Source organism: Kogia breviceps, chromosome 10 (genome assembly GCF_026419965.1).
Source record: "Kogia breviceps isolate mKogBre1 chromosome 10, mKogBre1 haplotype 1, whole genome shotgun sequence".
Classification (NCBI taxonomy): Eukaryota; Metazoa; Chordata; class Mammalia; order Artiodactyla; family Physeteridae; genus Kogia; species Kogia breviceps.
Window position 1 is genome coordinate 39,302,815 of NC_081319.1, and position 14,368 is coordinate 39,317,182.

General features: G+C 50.4%; 3 protein-coding genes across 13 annotated transcripts in view; 2 read left to right on the top strand and 1 right to left on the bottom strand.

Annotated features, from left to right (window-relative positions):
- Positions 1-110: 110 nt before the first annotated feature.
- Positions 111-5,406, top strand: AMT (aminomethyltransferase). Of its 3 annotated transcripts, XM_059076276.2 has the most exons (9): positions 111-483; positions 586-753; positions 1,268-1,348; positions 2,523-2,654; positions 3,067-3,145; positions 3,435-3,580; positions 3,665-3,845; positions 4,235-4,390; positions 4,493-5,406. In XM_059076276.2, exons 1-9 carry the CDS (start codon positions 394-396, stop codon positions 4,669-4,671), a joined length of 1,212 nt encoding a protein of 403 aa, XP_058932259.1. In that variant the 5' UTR covers positions 111-393; the 3' UTR covers positions 4,672-5,406. The 3 variants fall into 3 exon arrangements, with proteins under 3 accessions (XP_058932259.1, XP_058932260.1, XP_066900318.1); XM_059076277.2 differs by lacking the exon at positions 2,523-2,654 and having other exon boundaries at positions 315-483; XM_067044217.1 differs by lacking the exon at positions 111-483 and having other exon boundaries at positions 647-753; positions 1,246-1,348.
- Positions 5,407-5,717: 311 nt separating this feature from the next.
- Positions 5,718-9,537, bottom strand: TCTA (T cell leukemia translocation altered). Of its 6 annotated transcripts, none has more exons than XM_059075169.2 (4): positions 9,104-9,534; positions 8,697-8,751; positions 6,954-7,033; positions 5,718-6,520 (listed from the first exon to the last, which is right to left on the bottom strand). In XM_059075169.2, exons 1-3 carry the CDS (start codon positions 9,324-9,326, stop codon positions 6,991-6,993), a joined length of 321 nt encoding a protein of 106 aa, XP_058931152.1. In that variant the 5' UTR covers positions 9,327-9,534; the 3' UTR covers positions 5,718-6,520; positions 6,954-6,990. The 6 variants fall into 6 exon arrangements, with proteins under 6 accessions (XP_058931152.1, XP_066900323.1, XP_058931149.1 ...); XM_067044222.1 differs by having other exon boundaries at positions 5,718-6,338; positions 9,104-9,418; XM_059075166.2 differs by having other exon boundaries at positions 8,697-8,799; positions 9,104-9,418.
- Positions 9,466-14,368, top strand: part of RHOA (ras homolog family member A) — a 57,703-nt gene continuing 52,800 nt past the window's right edge. For 3 of the 4 annotated variants that reach the window (XM_067044218.1, XM_067044219.1, XM_059075163.2), the window contains exons 1-2: positions 9,642-9,927; positions 13,762-13,840. The gene's annotated coding sequence lies outside the window, so the exon portion shown is untranslated. Of the gene's footprint in view, positions 9,928-13,761; positions 13,841-14,368 lie in introns of all 4 variants that reach the window. The other variant, XM_059075161.2, reaches the window with a different exon arrangement.

Below are 14,368 nucleotides of genomic sequence, written 5' to 3' on the forward strand. Positions count from 1 at the left end.
TGCCCTCTCCACCCCTTCCCCTCCCCCCATGTGACCTTACACTCCTATTGTCCGGAACTGGTGATTCAGGCCTTTCAGCCCTTTGCAGAACTTTGGTCCTTTGGAGGCAGGGCAGTCAGCAGGGGGAGGTCTAGCCCCCAGCTCTATTTCTGAGTGGCTTAACTGGCTCCAACTGCCCTCATCAGATGGAAGCGCCCGGGGCTATTTCCTTGCAGCTGGGAGTCAATGCACTGTGTGCGCTAAAGCTGCGTCTTCCCTTGGGGCTGCCCACTCCCTCTTCTGATCCCCTGGGCGGGGGAGAGACCTATCTAAGCAGGGCCTGGACTACATCTCCCAGCGTGCCTGTCAAGAGTGGTGGCCTCTGTGCGTCGGCTGCACCAGTTGCGGGCAACAATGCAGCGGGCTGGGAGCATGATGTCCTGTCTGGGCTTGTGTCTCCAGGCGCTCCCCTCGGCCCTGCGCCGTTCTCTCAGTAGTGCACAGGTGGGATAGAGGGTGCTGGGTTGTGGTGCCAATCTGGGAGGGTGGAGGAGGAAGAGGGCTGGGGTCTGGGGCCTTGGTGGCACTGAGCCCGGCCGCCCGCAGGACGTGCTCCGCAGGACACCACTCTATGACTTCCACCTGGCCCATGGCGGGAAGATGGTGGCATTCGCAGGCTGGAATCTGCCTGTGCAGTACCGGGACAGCCACGTTGACTCACACCTGCATACACGCCGGCACTGCTCGCTCTTTGACGTGTCCCACATGCTGCAGGTGAGCCGGGGGAGTGCGCTGATTGCCAGGCCAGGGTTTCCTCTCCGTCCACAATGGTGCAACCCTCGGCTTTCTTTGCTGGGAGCTGGATTCCAAGGGCAGCCCTCTCAGAAGAGTTGGAGGTCTCCAGGGTGTAATGTACTATGGCCCCCAGTAAACTGACTCAGAGTCTCTTGATCATCTGTCTCATCTCTCTAGCCTGCTCCCACTTAGTGGAGTACCTCAACGTCCTAGGTTTTCCAGGGCTGCCACTCATTGTCATCCGCCGTCCTAGGTATTGGTTTGGAAAAGGGGGTATTTCAGGAAGGTGCTGGGCCCTTTCAAGTTCCCTAACCTCCCTGAGTGCATCTCTTCTGTATTGGCAGGTGTGGGGGAGTCAGAAAGTAGGGCTTCTGCCACTTGCAGAACCAAAAAACTAGTCAGGCACTTTGGCTGGATTGGACTGTGCTGTGGGTGGCAGGGAGGATGCCTCCTAGCCCCGTGGCTTTCCAGAGGCTTTTTATCTCTTTCCCAGACCAAGATATTTGGCCATGACCGGGTGAAGCTGATGGAAAGTCTAGTGGTTGGAGATATTGCAGAGCTAAAGCCAAACCAGGTGGGCCTCTCTTTTATTTCTGCTCAATGAGTGTTCTTAGTCATAAGCCAGCAAACCAGTCTGAGTCCCTGCTTCGGGTCTGGGGGCACAGAGATGGATGAGTTTCTCAGGGCTTTCGTTTGTGGGGGACGGAGTCCCTGAGTCATGTCCAGACACCCAGCCATCTGCAGGGAGGGTCCTATCCCATCCCCACCACATCAAGCTGGGAGGCCAGAAACCCAGGTTCATGTCCTGTTCTGTGACCTTCCATGCTGCTTAACCCCTTGCGATTTAAATTGTAGTCCTGGAAATTCCCTGGCAGTCCAGTGATTAGAATTAGGACTCTGTGCTCTCACTGCCGAGGGCCTGGGTTCAATCCCTGGTTGGGGAACTAAGATCCCACAAGCTGCGTGGCCAAAAGAAAAAGAAAAACAAAAGCATAGTCCGTAAACCAGCAGCCTCGTCACATAAGAGCTTGTTAGGATACACTCTCAGGCCAGTTCTTCAGACCTGCTGAATCAGAACCTGCATTTTAACAAGATCCCCAGGTGATTCATGTGACCTCTTAACCTCAGGCTCTTATACTGCCCATCCAGTGGGAAGGCTGAGGCCAGCCAGCCTCAGTGTTTTGGAGGGTTGTTGTGGAGCACATGGGATCATCAAGATAGACTTTGAAGCTTCTTCTTTTTCTTTTTTTTTTTTGGCCATGCTGGATCTTAGTTCCCCAACCAGGGATTGAACCCTCACCCTCAGCAGTGAAAGCGCCGAGTCCTAACCACTGGACCACCAGGGAATTCCCCTAGACTTTGAAGCTTCTGTCCTGGGGTTTGGGGCACAGACTGAGTTGTCCTAGGTCTGGGTGGGATGAAGCATCAAGTCCTAGGTATGGTGGGTTAAGTGTGAGAGGGGCTTTCTTTACTGAATGGGGTGGGGTGCAGAGGCCCCACCAGATCAGGGAGGTGTCCCTCAAGGTGGGAAAGAGGTGAAACCTTTCTCAGTGTATGAGGATCAAAAACCCGGGGCTTGTGCAGGGACCTGGGCTGACCCAGCCTTGCTTCTTGCACTGCCATCCCTCAGCCCTGTTCATGAGGGTTCATGAGTTTGTGGTGGCTGAGTGGGCCCAGGGGCTTGTTTGACTCACACTTGACCTTGGCCTCTTGGACCTGGAGGCAATGATGCTCCACTTTGATGCTAGGGAACACTGTCGCTCTTTACCAATGAGGCTGGTGGCATCTTAGATGACTTGATTGTGACCAACACCTCTGAGGGACACCTGTATGTGGTGTCCAATGCTGGCTGCTGGGAAAAGGACCTGACCCTCATGCAGGTATAGCCCCTCTGTGTCCCAGGTACCCGGTCCTCCTTGTTCACAGAGTAGCATCCTTGTTTTCCAGGACAGACCTGGAATGGATAAGGAGCTCAGACAATGGCTCTTTGAAAGAACAGTGGGCTAGAGCGGGCCCTCCCTGGAGCATGCTAAGTTTCCATTGTGGGGAGGTGGGGAGGTGGGGAGGTGAAGGTGATCCTGGCCCCTAAGTGAGCATCCTCTAGTGAGGATGGAAGACTGGAGCCTGGTGTTAGAGCTGGCAGACCTGGGCTTGAGTCATCCCTACCACTAGTAGTTATATGACCTTGTTAAGATGGGAACCAGCCTACTCTGCCAAGCTCTGCAGCACCTGGCCCATGGTAGGTGCTCAGTAAGAGGTTCCAGGGCAAATGTGATATTTCTTTCCTTTCAGGGCAAGGTTAGGGAGCTTCAGAACATGGGCAGTGATGTGGGCCTGGAGGTGATGGATAATGCCTTGCTAGCCCTGCAAGGTAAGTGGGCCAGGCTGGGTTTGGAGCTGAACTTTGCCTTCCAGGTTTCCTCTACTGCTTGGCACAGAGGCCGTGCCAGGGGAAGGTGAGGATGGTGCACCATAATTCTAAGTTTGGTATCATGCCCTCCTTCTACCTGCCACAAGGCTCCATGGGCTGTGGGCAAGAGCATCTTCTCCCACCTACAGAGTGGGGCTTGCTCAGGGCTTGTTCTGGTCCCTAAGGGCTGTGATCCAGCTTTCTGGGGCACCAGGACCTGGACACTTGGTTATTGGCTCCCTGGGCCCAGGCCCCACTGCGGCCCAGGTGCTACAGGCTGGCGTGGCAGATGATCTGAGGAAACTGCCCTTCATGACCAGTGCTGTGATGGAGGTGTTTGGCGTGTCTGGCTGCCGTGTGACCCGCTGTGGCTACACAGGAGAGGATGGTGTGGAGGTTTGTCAAGAAGTGGGCACAGGGTAGTGCAGGGCATAGGACTCTGGGGCCAGCAGCCCATCTGCTCCCTGGTGTCCCTTGCAGATCTCGGTGCTGGCGGCGGAGGCAGTCCGCCTGGCAACAGCTCTGTTGGAAAACCCAGAGGTGAAGCTGGCAGGGCTGGCGGCCCGGGACAGCCTGCGCCTGGAGGCAGGCCTCTGCCTGTATGGGAACGACATTGACGAGCACACCACACCCGTGGAAGGCAGCCTCAGTTGGACATTGGGTGAGCTGGGCTAGCGCTCATGGAGGGGATCCTGAAGGCTGGAGTGACCCTTGATGAGACCAGCCAACCCAGGACTGCTTCCAAGGTTGTGTAGCCTGGAGCAAGTGGCACAGCCTCCCTGAGCCTTCATTTCCTGAAGGTACCACAGTGGCTTTGCCCAGTAGATATTGAGGACCCTCAGCAGGCTGAGGTGGGCAGCATGGCCTCCAAGACCAGGGGTCAGTAGGTGGATGGCTGACTGCACTGCAGGGGAGGAATGGGGTCCGGGGGCAGCCTGAGCGAAGGGGCCTTGATGCTGGATAGATGTCACTTGGGTTCCTTGTCACTAGGACCTCCTGTGGTCAGGGGTCCTATGGACTGTGGCTTAAATCTGATGTGTCATGTTCCAGGGAAGCGCCGCCGAGCTGCTATGGACTTCCCAGGAGCCTCGGTCATTGTTCCCCAGCTGAAGGGCAAGGTGCAGCGGAGGCGTGTGGGGTTAATGTGTGAGGGGGCTCCTGTGCGGGCACACAACCCCATCCTGAGTACGGAGGGTACTGTGCTTGGTAGGTTGACCAGGGAGGTTGGAGAGCCCTTGTCTCTTTCCTAGGATGGTGGGGACCCTGGGCTGGCAGGGTGGTGTTGACACATGGCATCTGCCTGGACAGGTGCTGTGACCAGTGGCTGCCCCTCACCCTGCCTGAAGAAGAATGTGGCAATGGGTTATGTGCCCTATGAGTACAGTCGGCCAGGTACCCTGCTGCTGGTAGAGGTGCGGCGAAAGCTGCAGATGGCCATGGTCAGCAAGATGCCCTTTGTGCCCACAAACTATTATACCCTTAAGTGAGGATGACTTGGAGCAGGGCCCTCTCCTCCAGGAGCCTTACTCTGGAGGGCATTCTACAAGGGGTTAGTCAGGAAGCTGAGGCAGAACACACTTGGGGTAGGTGGCTAGGTGGAGGCTGGTACTGGTTGTCTGGGTGACAGGGTCACACCACCTATTCCCACTTCAACCTGTGCCACTTGCAACTTCAAGACCCCATTTCTGAGTGACGGACAAGCCCACAGTCCCATTGACCCCACTCTTGCCTGCTGGAGAAGCATCAGTTCTGGCATCTTGCCCTTCCACTCTGCCAGGTGCTGCCTGGGGAGCAAAGGCTCACCTTTAGGGGGAGGAGAAAGCCTGCCCAACCTACCTCACCACAGTTTCTCACACTGCAAAGGGTCATTACCTTGGGCAGTGCCGGCTACCTCCTCTGGTTCACTTTCCATGAATTCAAACTGTTGCTTCTTCCTGGGCAGGGATGATTCCTGACTCACAGAGGGTTGGCCTAGTAGGGCTGTGGTGCCCATGTGTAAACTTGGGGATGGCTGGGGAGGCATGGACTCATTCTTCCACAGTTGGCCCAACCTGCTGCCCAGCAGCCAGCCATGCCAGGCTCACCACCTGTTCTGAGCCCCAGGGCTGTTGTAGGGCAGGCTGGGCCTCCTCCCAGACTTGCCTTATCCTGGGCTGACCTTCGTCCCTGGGACTTATTACTGGACTCCACTGACTCCTAAAAAAAATAAAACATTAAATGAGCTTCCTTCCTTCTTGCTTGCTAGAGTTCTAGCTTCATTGTTCTCTGTCCACAGGGTTCCTGGGGTGCCAGTCCAATGCCTGCCTTCCTGGCCCAGACTCAGAGTGGGTTCCCCTTGAGAAGGGCAGGTCTATAAGAACTAAAGGGGAGAGTGCCCCTATTGGGCACCACCACTGCTCCTCTAGGGAGCTGGCATCGCCTCTCCACCTCTGCAAGTTGTATTCTAGGTGCTCAGGGGCAACAGCCCCCAGGGTGTTCCCTCTCCATTTTCCCCTGTGCATGCATACTGTCCTGTCAATAACCACACAGCTGATGCACTTCCATGTTTAATAAGCCACATCCTCAGTTGAGCCTGGGGTGAAATGTGGGACCAATTCTGAGTGTGGTGTTTGTTGTCAGTGGATAGGCCTGGGGCAGCAGAACCATCATCCCACCAGCCAGAAGATACTCCGGAGTACTCGTACGTGAGCTCAGCATAGTTCTACTCCAGTGCACTCTGCAAAGACAGCCTAGGCAAAGGCTGCCAGATGGAAATATGACATTTAACAGAGAGGAAGGAAGCAGTGGGACACTGAGGTAGCTGCTGGCCCAGCAGAAGCAGGCAGAAGTATGTCCATCAGGGAAGGAGGCAGGTCTAGGGCCACACTGCTTTCAGGAACTGGTGTTTGCCACTTATACCTTTGGAAGTTCCCTTGGCTCACTGTGGAAGTGGCAGGCCTGCCTAGCCTGTGGGCTCTTAGAACGAAGCTCCTCTGGTTCCAGGTCAAGATGGAAGTGGTGAGGCTGCAGGGCACGATGGCACCGCTTTGCACTAAACAGCTCGATATGTCCCTTTGAGGGGTGGGGTACAGATCCACAACCCCACAGGCACTTTAGTAGTGGGGATGGGAGGTCACCCCCGGGACTCAGCCACTTGTAGGTACCCAGCTTCCTTCTGGGAGGGGTTAAGAGGAATATGAGTACAATGAAAAGACAACTTATATAGCCTGACTCACACCTGGAGAGCTCAGGATGAGCCAAAGGAGGTGGGTGTTTGGTGTCCACTGTCATACTTGAATGGCCAGCTAAGTAACCATAAAATATAAGGCTGTGTCCAGGCCAGGATTCCCTGGGTCCCTGTCAACAAAGCAAAACCAAATAAAGGAAACCCGAGGCTTAGTGGAAAACAGACCTGCCTTACAAATATCAGAGCTGGTCAACCTCAGGCTTCCTCCCAGGGACAAATCTCTACAGGGTCACATCCCAGGGGGATGGGAAGAGGAACAGGAAAAAGCCAAGACAGAAAATGGACTGTTGCCCTCCCCAACCCAGAGGCTTCTGAGCTGACCCCTGAAAGGAGAAGCATGCCTTCTCTCCTTAAGCCACCCAGATCAGTGTACAGGCAAACTCTTTACTGGCCCAATGCCTGGGGCTGCTGGAGGCAAGACCAAGGGCAGTGGAGGCCCAGCCCTGCAAGCACTGGCATACTCCCTGCCCCCAACCTCTACCCCCGCTGCAGTCGTCCCTGGGGTCTGGGCAGCAGCAGAACCCAGTATGGGAGCCAGCAGACCTGGTGATGTTCCTGGAGACCCCTCTGCTGCCTTCCCTTATTCTCTGTGGGTTTTAAGAGGTTCATTTGCTGCTGTTTCCCTGCAAGTGATAGAAGAGAAGAGGAGTTATTCCATGGACAGCACAACAGTCCCCTTGTGGGGGCTGAGCTGGGCTCAGTAAGGCCACACTATAACCTAGACCTCTCTGCTGAGCTTCCACAGCCCTCACTGGGTCCACCACTTTCCCCTGCAGACTTATTCTTCCTCCTGCTTCTCCACTTTGTGAATGGTGCTCCCATCCTTTGCCAGTTGCCAAGGACAGAAACCTGTGCAGTGGAAGGCCTCCTAATTGGCCTCCTGCCCTCTCTATTGGACTCCTTTACCTATTTGCCATGAAGCAGGCAGTTATAAAAGCAAATTCGGTCAGGCCATGGCTTTGCTGAGTCCAATAGCTCCTTGAGACTTGGGATAGGGCATTCTCGGTCCCTCCATGCCTTTATGTTTGAGCTCCAGCATCACAGCCTTGTCTATCCTTCCAATATGTCACCCTTGTTCTTGCCTCTAGACCTTGTTCTGTCCATTCTTTTTGCTTGGTACACCCCTAGCCTTTGCCCTCAGCTTAGGTGTCTGACTTGGAAGATACCAGCTCTGATGACCCTTGCCTCTGCACTGCTGCCCTCCCCTTTTATTTATTAAAAAAATTTTTAAAATATCTTTATTGGAGTATAATTGCTTTACAATGTTGTTTTAGTTTCTGCTGTACAACAAAGTGAATCAGCTATATGTATACTTATATCCTCATATCCCCTCCCTCTTGAGCCTCCCTCCCACCCTCCCTGTCCCACCCCTCTAGGTCATCACAAAGCATTGAGCTGATCTCCCTGTGCTATGCAGCAGCTTCCCGCTAGCCATCCATTTTACATTTGGTAGTATATATATGTCAATGCTACTCTCACTTCGTCCCTGCTTCCCTTCCCCACCGTGTCCTCAAGTCCGTTCTCTACATCTGCATCTTTTATTATTATTATTATTTTCTTGCGGTACGCAGCCCTCTCACTGTTGTGGCCTCTCCTGTTGCGGAGCATAGGCTTCGGACGCAGAGCCTCAGCGGCCATGGCTCACGGGCCCAGCCGCTGCGCGGCACGTGGGATCTTCCCGGACCGGGGCACGAACCCGTGTCCCCTGCATCGGCAGGCGGACTCTCAAACCACTGCGCCACCAGGGAAGCCCAATCTGCATCTTTATTCCTGCCCTGCCACTAGGTTCTGCCCTCCCCTTTTAAATCTCTGGTTCCACCTGTGAGCAGGGCCTGGGTTGTTCTTGTTCTCTGAACCTAGTGTGGCCTCTGCCATGTGGTAGGAGCTCAGAGATCAACTGAATGAACGCTCTGATTAGTGAGTTCATGTTTTACAGATTAGAAGGCTGATCCTGATGAGTTCAGTCAGTGCACTAAGGACAGAAGCTCCTGCCTTTCCAACTGAGGGGCTTAAGTGCAGTGGAATCTCAACATCTCTTACAGTGCAGTTGCCACTACATCTCTGAAATTGTGACAATAACGCCACCCACCCCACAGGTTACTGAACAGCATACAGATGGGCTGTTCAGACATCGATGTCACTTGAAGCCTGAGCTCTAGTGCAGACCCTGGGGTTTGCTGCAAAGCTGGTGGCCTCCTACCCTGAGAACTCCCTTCCCCTGTCCTCAGCTCAGGAGTGGCCTCTGCCTGCTAAGCATGGGGTAGACATAGGAGTAGATTTACTCACCAGGAAGGGAAATGCGTGGAGCCATCAGGTGTGGATCCATTCTGGCCGCCCAGACCTGGGGGCAGGAACACATCCAGAGCTGCAGCAAGCTGGGGGTGGGTATCTGAGCAGGCATCAGCCCAGGTCAGGTTAGAGGCCAGTGGTATTGTTTGATGGAGAGTGTAGTGGAGGCCCTAAGGGACTGGTGGTATTGTCTGACGGGGGTTGAAAGGAATTTATATGTGACGGGTGGACTGGTGGGGTTTCTGGCGTGAAATGGTATGTTGACATGGGTCAGGGTACGGCGTTAAGTTATGATGAGGTTCTCAGGGGACCCACTGGTAATCTGGGGGGTTTCTGGGGAGCCCAAAGGTACAGTCGGTAGGGGAGGGGGTGGCCGGCCCACGGAAGTTGGTGGATCGTCTCACCTGGCCGGTGATACAGCCCGGTCACCGTACTCCCGTAGAACCCCCACGCCAGCTGGATGCTCAGGAGACTTAACACCAACCAAAGCAGCAGCAGCTTGAAGAGGGTCACGCGCATGTCCTGCGCCTCCCACTCCAGCAGGAACTCGCTGCCGAGGGCGCCCAGAGCGCCCAGCACCGTGGCCGGCAGAGCCTGCAAGGACTGCCCAGACCAAGGCTCCGCCATGACTGGCCGGCGTCCTAGCCAGGGGACTGTCACCGTAGTCCCCACTGCGCAGGCGTCTCGTCTTCCGGAGCCAGGTTCAGTAGTGCGCACGCGTAAACCCAGGGCAGGCGCGTCTACCCCGCTTGCGCGAAGAGTTGGCAGTTTGGGGAGGAGAGTTGAAACTGCGCACGCGCACCTAGCCCCACCCTACTTAAAGGATGAGTGACTCGAGGAGTATAAAATAGCAACCAGGTCTTTTATAGCCCAGGAGTTCCCATGATGCCCCACGCGGCTGCAATGATTGGTTAAGAGTCTTGCTTTTCGGGTGTGGACACTCTCCTAAGCAATCGTGGCTGAGCAGGGAGTGCGCGCGCCTGCGCGGGGCCGCGACTGGGGCCGGCTCGAGCCCGCTGGGCACACGGGGGCGCGCACGTTTCTCCCCGCCCTCCCGCCGCCGTCGCCGCCCGCTCTTGCTTTCTCGCGCTCCCCGCCCGTTGCTCTCTGTTGGTTTTCTCGTTAGTCCGCCGCAGCCTCCTCAGCTACCCGCCGTAGTCTTCGAGCTTGCGACTCGCGGACTGGAGTCCTCGGCGCGGAGAGGCCGCACTCGGAGTCGTCGCCTGAGGTGAGCGAGAGGGTTTCCTCCTGGCGCCGTGGTGCCCCGGGCCCGCCCGCCCGGCACTCTTCCGGCCGCCCGCCAGCCGCCGCCCCGCCACGGCCGCGCCCGCGCCCCACCTGCTGCTCTCGGCCGGCAGCACCAGGACCCTGGCCCCTGACCCTGACCCCCGGCCGGGGACCCAGGCCCCGCTTCCCGAAGCGGCGGCCCCGCCCGCGCAGTCCCCGGAAGCGCGCCCCGCGGCCTCCCTCGCCCCTTCCCCCGCCCGGCCAGGCCTGCTGGAGCCCAAGCCGCCCGCCAGCTCTCGGTCCCCGTCGCTTCCTCTCCTAGGGCCGCGCTGGGCAGGGCGGGGGCTCTAAGCTGGGCCCCACGAGCCGCTGGGCTGCCGGCCCCTGTGAAGCGCGCGTGGCTGTTGGAGTTGAAATGGGAAAGAAACTCTTTTTAACTCCATTTTGGCTTTTACGTTTAATATGAAACATGAATCACCGTTTTATACTGCGTGAAGTCCAGTTATGTTTTGGGTATTTTCTTTTTTAATGCAGTATGCTTTGAGATTGTGTAAGTAAAATATAGTGTTGAAATTTTAAGGGTTAGGATTCTTCAGTATTTAAAAGAAGGGAATTTTCCAGTTGAAAGGAACATTTTTTCATGATTTAAACTATGTGTCATCAAAATAAAGTATTAATTTTCAATATTGCTTAGTCTAAATTACTGCCTTGATTAGGAATCACCTGGACATCTGTCCTTAGTTACCTGTTGGATCCAGTTACACGTTCATTAAATAGTACTATTTGCACTCAAATTGATTTGGTCAAAACCATGTTTAGTAGTTTATGATAGAAAATTGGCATTCTTTTTCCCAGTTGGTTTCACTTGTGTTTCTTAATGATCCTGATTTAAAATTTTTACCTCTGTTGGTAACTCGTTTGATTCTTTTTGTGTTTAAGACAGTTTATTAAAGTAAATGTTTCTTGCAGGTGTGTGATCAGATTATACTCCTGCCAGATCTGAAGGGGGAAAAATACTTTAAAAATTCTTTTAAATGTTGTATGTGGTGAGAATTTTTCCTCCACTTAGTGTTACCCAGATATGTAAAGCTTATGTACCATTGCCTGATTGTCACTTTAGACATGGCTAAATTGGGAGAGATGCTGTTTTGAGCATTTGGCACAAGTGACATTGTTTGGACTGAAATAGAAGATTAATTCTTAATTGTAAAGGATAACTTGAAGGATCTCTTTTGATAAATTGTCTTGAGTAATTCTATCTATTTTTTAGAGCACTGGTGGCTTTGGGGGACATAAAATATATAAGATGAAGAAAACAAACAAACAAAAAATATATATAAGATGGAACTTGGTTTTAGTCAAAGTCTAGTCCTAGACTTATAGCCTCTGTTCTCATAAATATCTGTACTACAGGGAAGAAGAGAGTAGGAATCCACTGACTTTTTCACTGATCAAGAATTTTAGACCTGAAAGGAATTTTCAGGACTTGTAGTCCAACCCCATTTGCAGATGAGAAACTGAGTCCCAGAGACTTAAGTAAATTTCCCAAGGTCATATGTCTAGTCAGGTGCCAGCCAGAACTATTTTCACTGTAAGATCTTCTCCATGTACTCCCAAACAGCTTGCTTAGAGTCAGCTAAAATTCAGGACTTTCAGCTTATTCCAACTGTTTCTTCATTTATGTATTGCTGGTTTTTTATGTATTGCTGATTTTTTATGTATTGGGGGAATCTGAATATTTTTCCAAGCAAATTTCAGTTCTTAAGCTTATACTCTCCTTTCTGTAATTTGGATGGTCCTACAGCAGTTGATTGAAATAAGTAAATGAATGTACAGGGTCTCTGCCTGGTCTAGTTCTCGGCGTGAGGTGTTTTGGTCTTCTTGAGGGACCCAGCTTCTTCCAGAGGCATGTCTAGACTCCCCTGCTCCAAATCCAACATAGTTAGGCCCTGATAAGATGTTATTGGGCAACTGTGGGTTCTTTTGACTATTGATTTGAGGTGGGATGGAGAGAAACAGTATATATCGAGAATATAGTTTTCTGTGTATATGTATGTGGTGGTGGTTTTGCTGGAGTATTTTCAGTGCTGATTCCTTGTTTGTCAGTTAACTCCTTTTAAAAGTTTAACCTGGTTATGTGGGGGTGTAAGTTATTAGAGTAAAAACAGGTAGATCTTCAGATGTTTCTTGTCCATAGGGTGGAGTCCACGCTGTGACTGGAGAAGGTGGGTTGCTACTTTGGGCCTTCTTAATTGTCCTGGAGCTGAGAGAGTCACCTTAACTTTGCCAGAAGAAAGACTGATATTTCAACTTTTAAGAGCACCAATTTGGTCTTGCTGGGCTTCTATAGACAGCACCTCAGGTTTAATTGCATTGTGGCTACTAGTGATAATGATAAATGGTACATAATCACTGGATTTTAATCACAATTTGTAGTTTTAAAAGGTCTCTAAAGGTTTTCATCTTCCCTTACGACCTAAGTTTATTCCTTTATGCACCTGGCCTGTAGAACTATTTGCTTGTACCTTCACATTAAGATAACCAAATTTTAAACTTGTGTTAATGTGTCTTACTATAGTCTGCTCTTTGGGGATATGCTCACTGTTAAGTACTTGTGAGATTAATAAATTAAAATTCTCAAGACAGTTTAAAGTTAGTAATTACTGTAAAATTCCTATTTCAAGTGACTCATTTTTAATCTGTGGTGCTGAAGTATTAAGTCCTTGTATACTCATAATTATGGTAGTCATGTGACTGAAAATCAGATAGGCATTGAAGCTGCTCATTCTGGGTGTTGGTCTGAGTTTATTGGTGCTTCCTCCAGATGATTATGAATACATTTTTATAGCTAATAATCATCAAAATATGAGATACTCTGTTAAATTAGAGCCAGTTTGCAGTTGATACCAGATTGAGCTTGATTTTTTTTTTTAAGAGGGTGGGTAAAGTAAATGTGCTTAAGCGTATTTATGATAGCATCTTATTTAATATTCAAGTAAAGAGAAAGAGGAGAACATAAGCAGCCAATGAAATAAGTTTGGAGTGGAGTGAAGGGAAAAGTGGGAGGTAAAATGAAATTAGAGAGGTGGGCGGGGACCACATCATGTAGGACCTTTTAGGACATGGGAAGTTCTTTGGATTTTTTTTTTTTAATCATCAGATTTTTAAAAAAAATCAGGATAATGATCATTCACCAAGAGTAGGGGGTAGATCTGAGTCCATTTTGACTTTAAACAGTAAACTAATACTGACCATTTCTGACAAAGGTTATCAGAAGGATTTCCTAATATTATTCATGTCCTTAACCTAAAGACTTCAACCTGTTTTTGTGAATCCATTGATTTTCTGACAGTTGTCTTTAATTTCTCTGTAATGCCTGTATTAAAAAGGAAATGTAGTTTGATAAAGCAGGTAGGTCATTCAGATGTTTGTGGTAGGCTGGGTGGTAGACATGCAGGTGTTCACTGTAAAATTATTTTAACTTTGCTGTGTGTTTGTAATGCTGTGTGTTAAATGTTTATAATGTTGGGAAATTAATTTGCATAGGATTCATCTGCCTTTGATTTTTGCTTTTAAAAGGGCAACATTAATTTGTAATACTCAGAAAATAAAGTTGATAGTGTGCATTTTGTTAAGTGAAGGAGGCCAAAACGTTTAAAAGTGGTAAATTTTATGGTATGTCAGTAAAAATTAATTCTGTGCTTTTCCCCCTTCTGGATTCTGAATTACTTAACAGAACTTTGGGCAAGCCCATTTTACATCCTGTGCTTTTGTTTTTTTCTTTGCGAAATGAATAGACATAATTCCTGATTTTTATTTTTTAATGTGTTTATAGTACCTTTCATCTGAGAAGTTCAAGGCACTTTGTAGAACTTCTGCCACACAGGCCGTGGGTCTTGCAGCACATTTGTAAGGTATGTAAATAGCTTTCATTCCCCTTCCTCCATGGAAGAGAAATAATTATTATATATTAATGGAAGTTTTAAGGAAATGTGGGTACAATACTATTAATGATTTTCTTCTTCACCAATCTTGAGATCTTTATCTTACTCCATAACTTTTCTCTCTGGTCTTATTTTCTAACTTCTCTCTATAAGATACTCCTCTTTCTATTTCTATTCTAAGCAGTATTTTTCTTAGATGAAGATATATTTTCTAACCTCTTAATCTTTAAGGCGATGTATTTAACATATTAAACACATACTTCTCTCACTTCTGGATCACTCCCATCTTAATTCTTCTGTATTTAAATTTCTTTAAGTTTTCGTTTTTTCTGTAGAGTAGTTTGGTCATCTTACAGTTTGTGCACAGCCTGTTTTGGGTATGTCTAATTATCAATAGAAAATAATTCAACCAAAGAATGAGGATTGGAGGACAATCCTTCTTACCAGAGGAGTCGGCCTTGAGAAGAATGTTAACAGCAGGTGTAATAGCCCATCCAG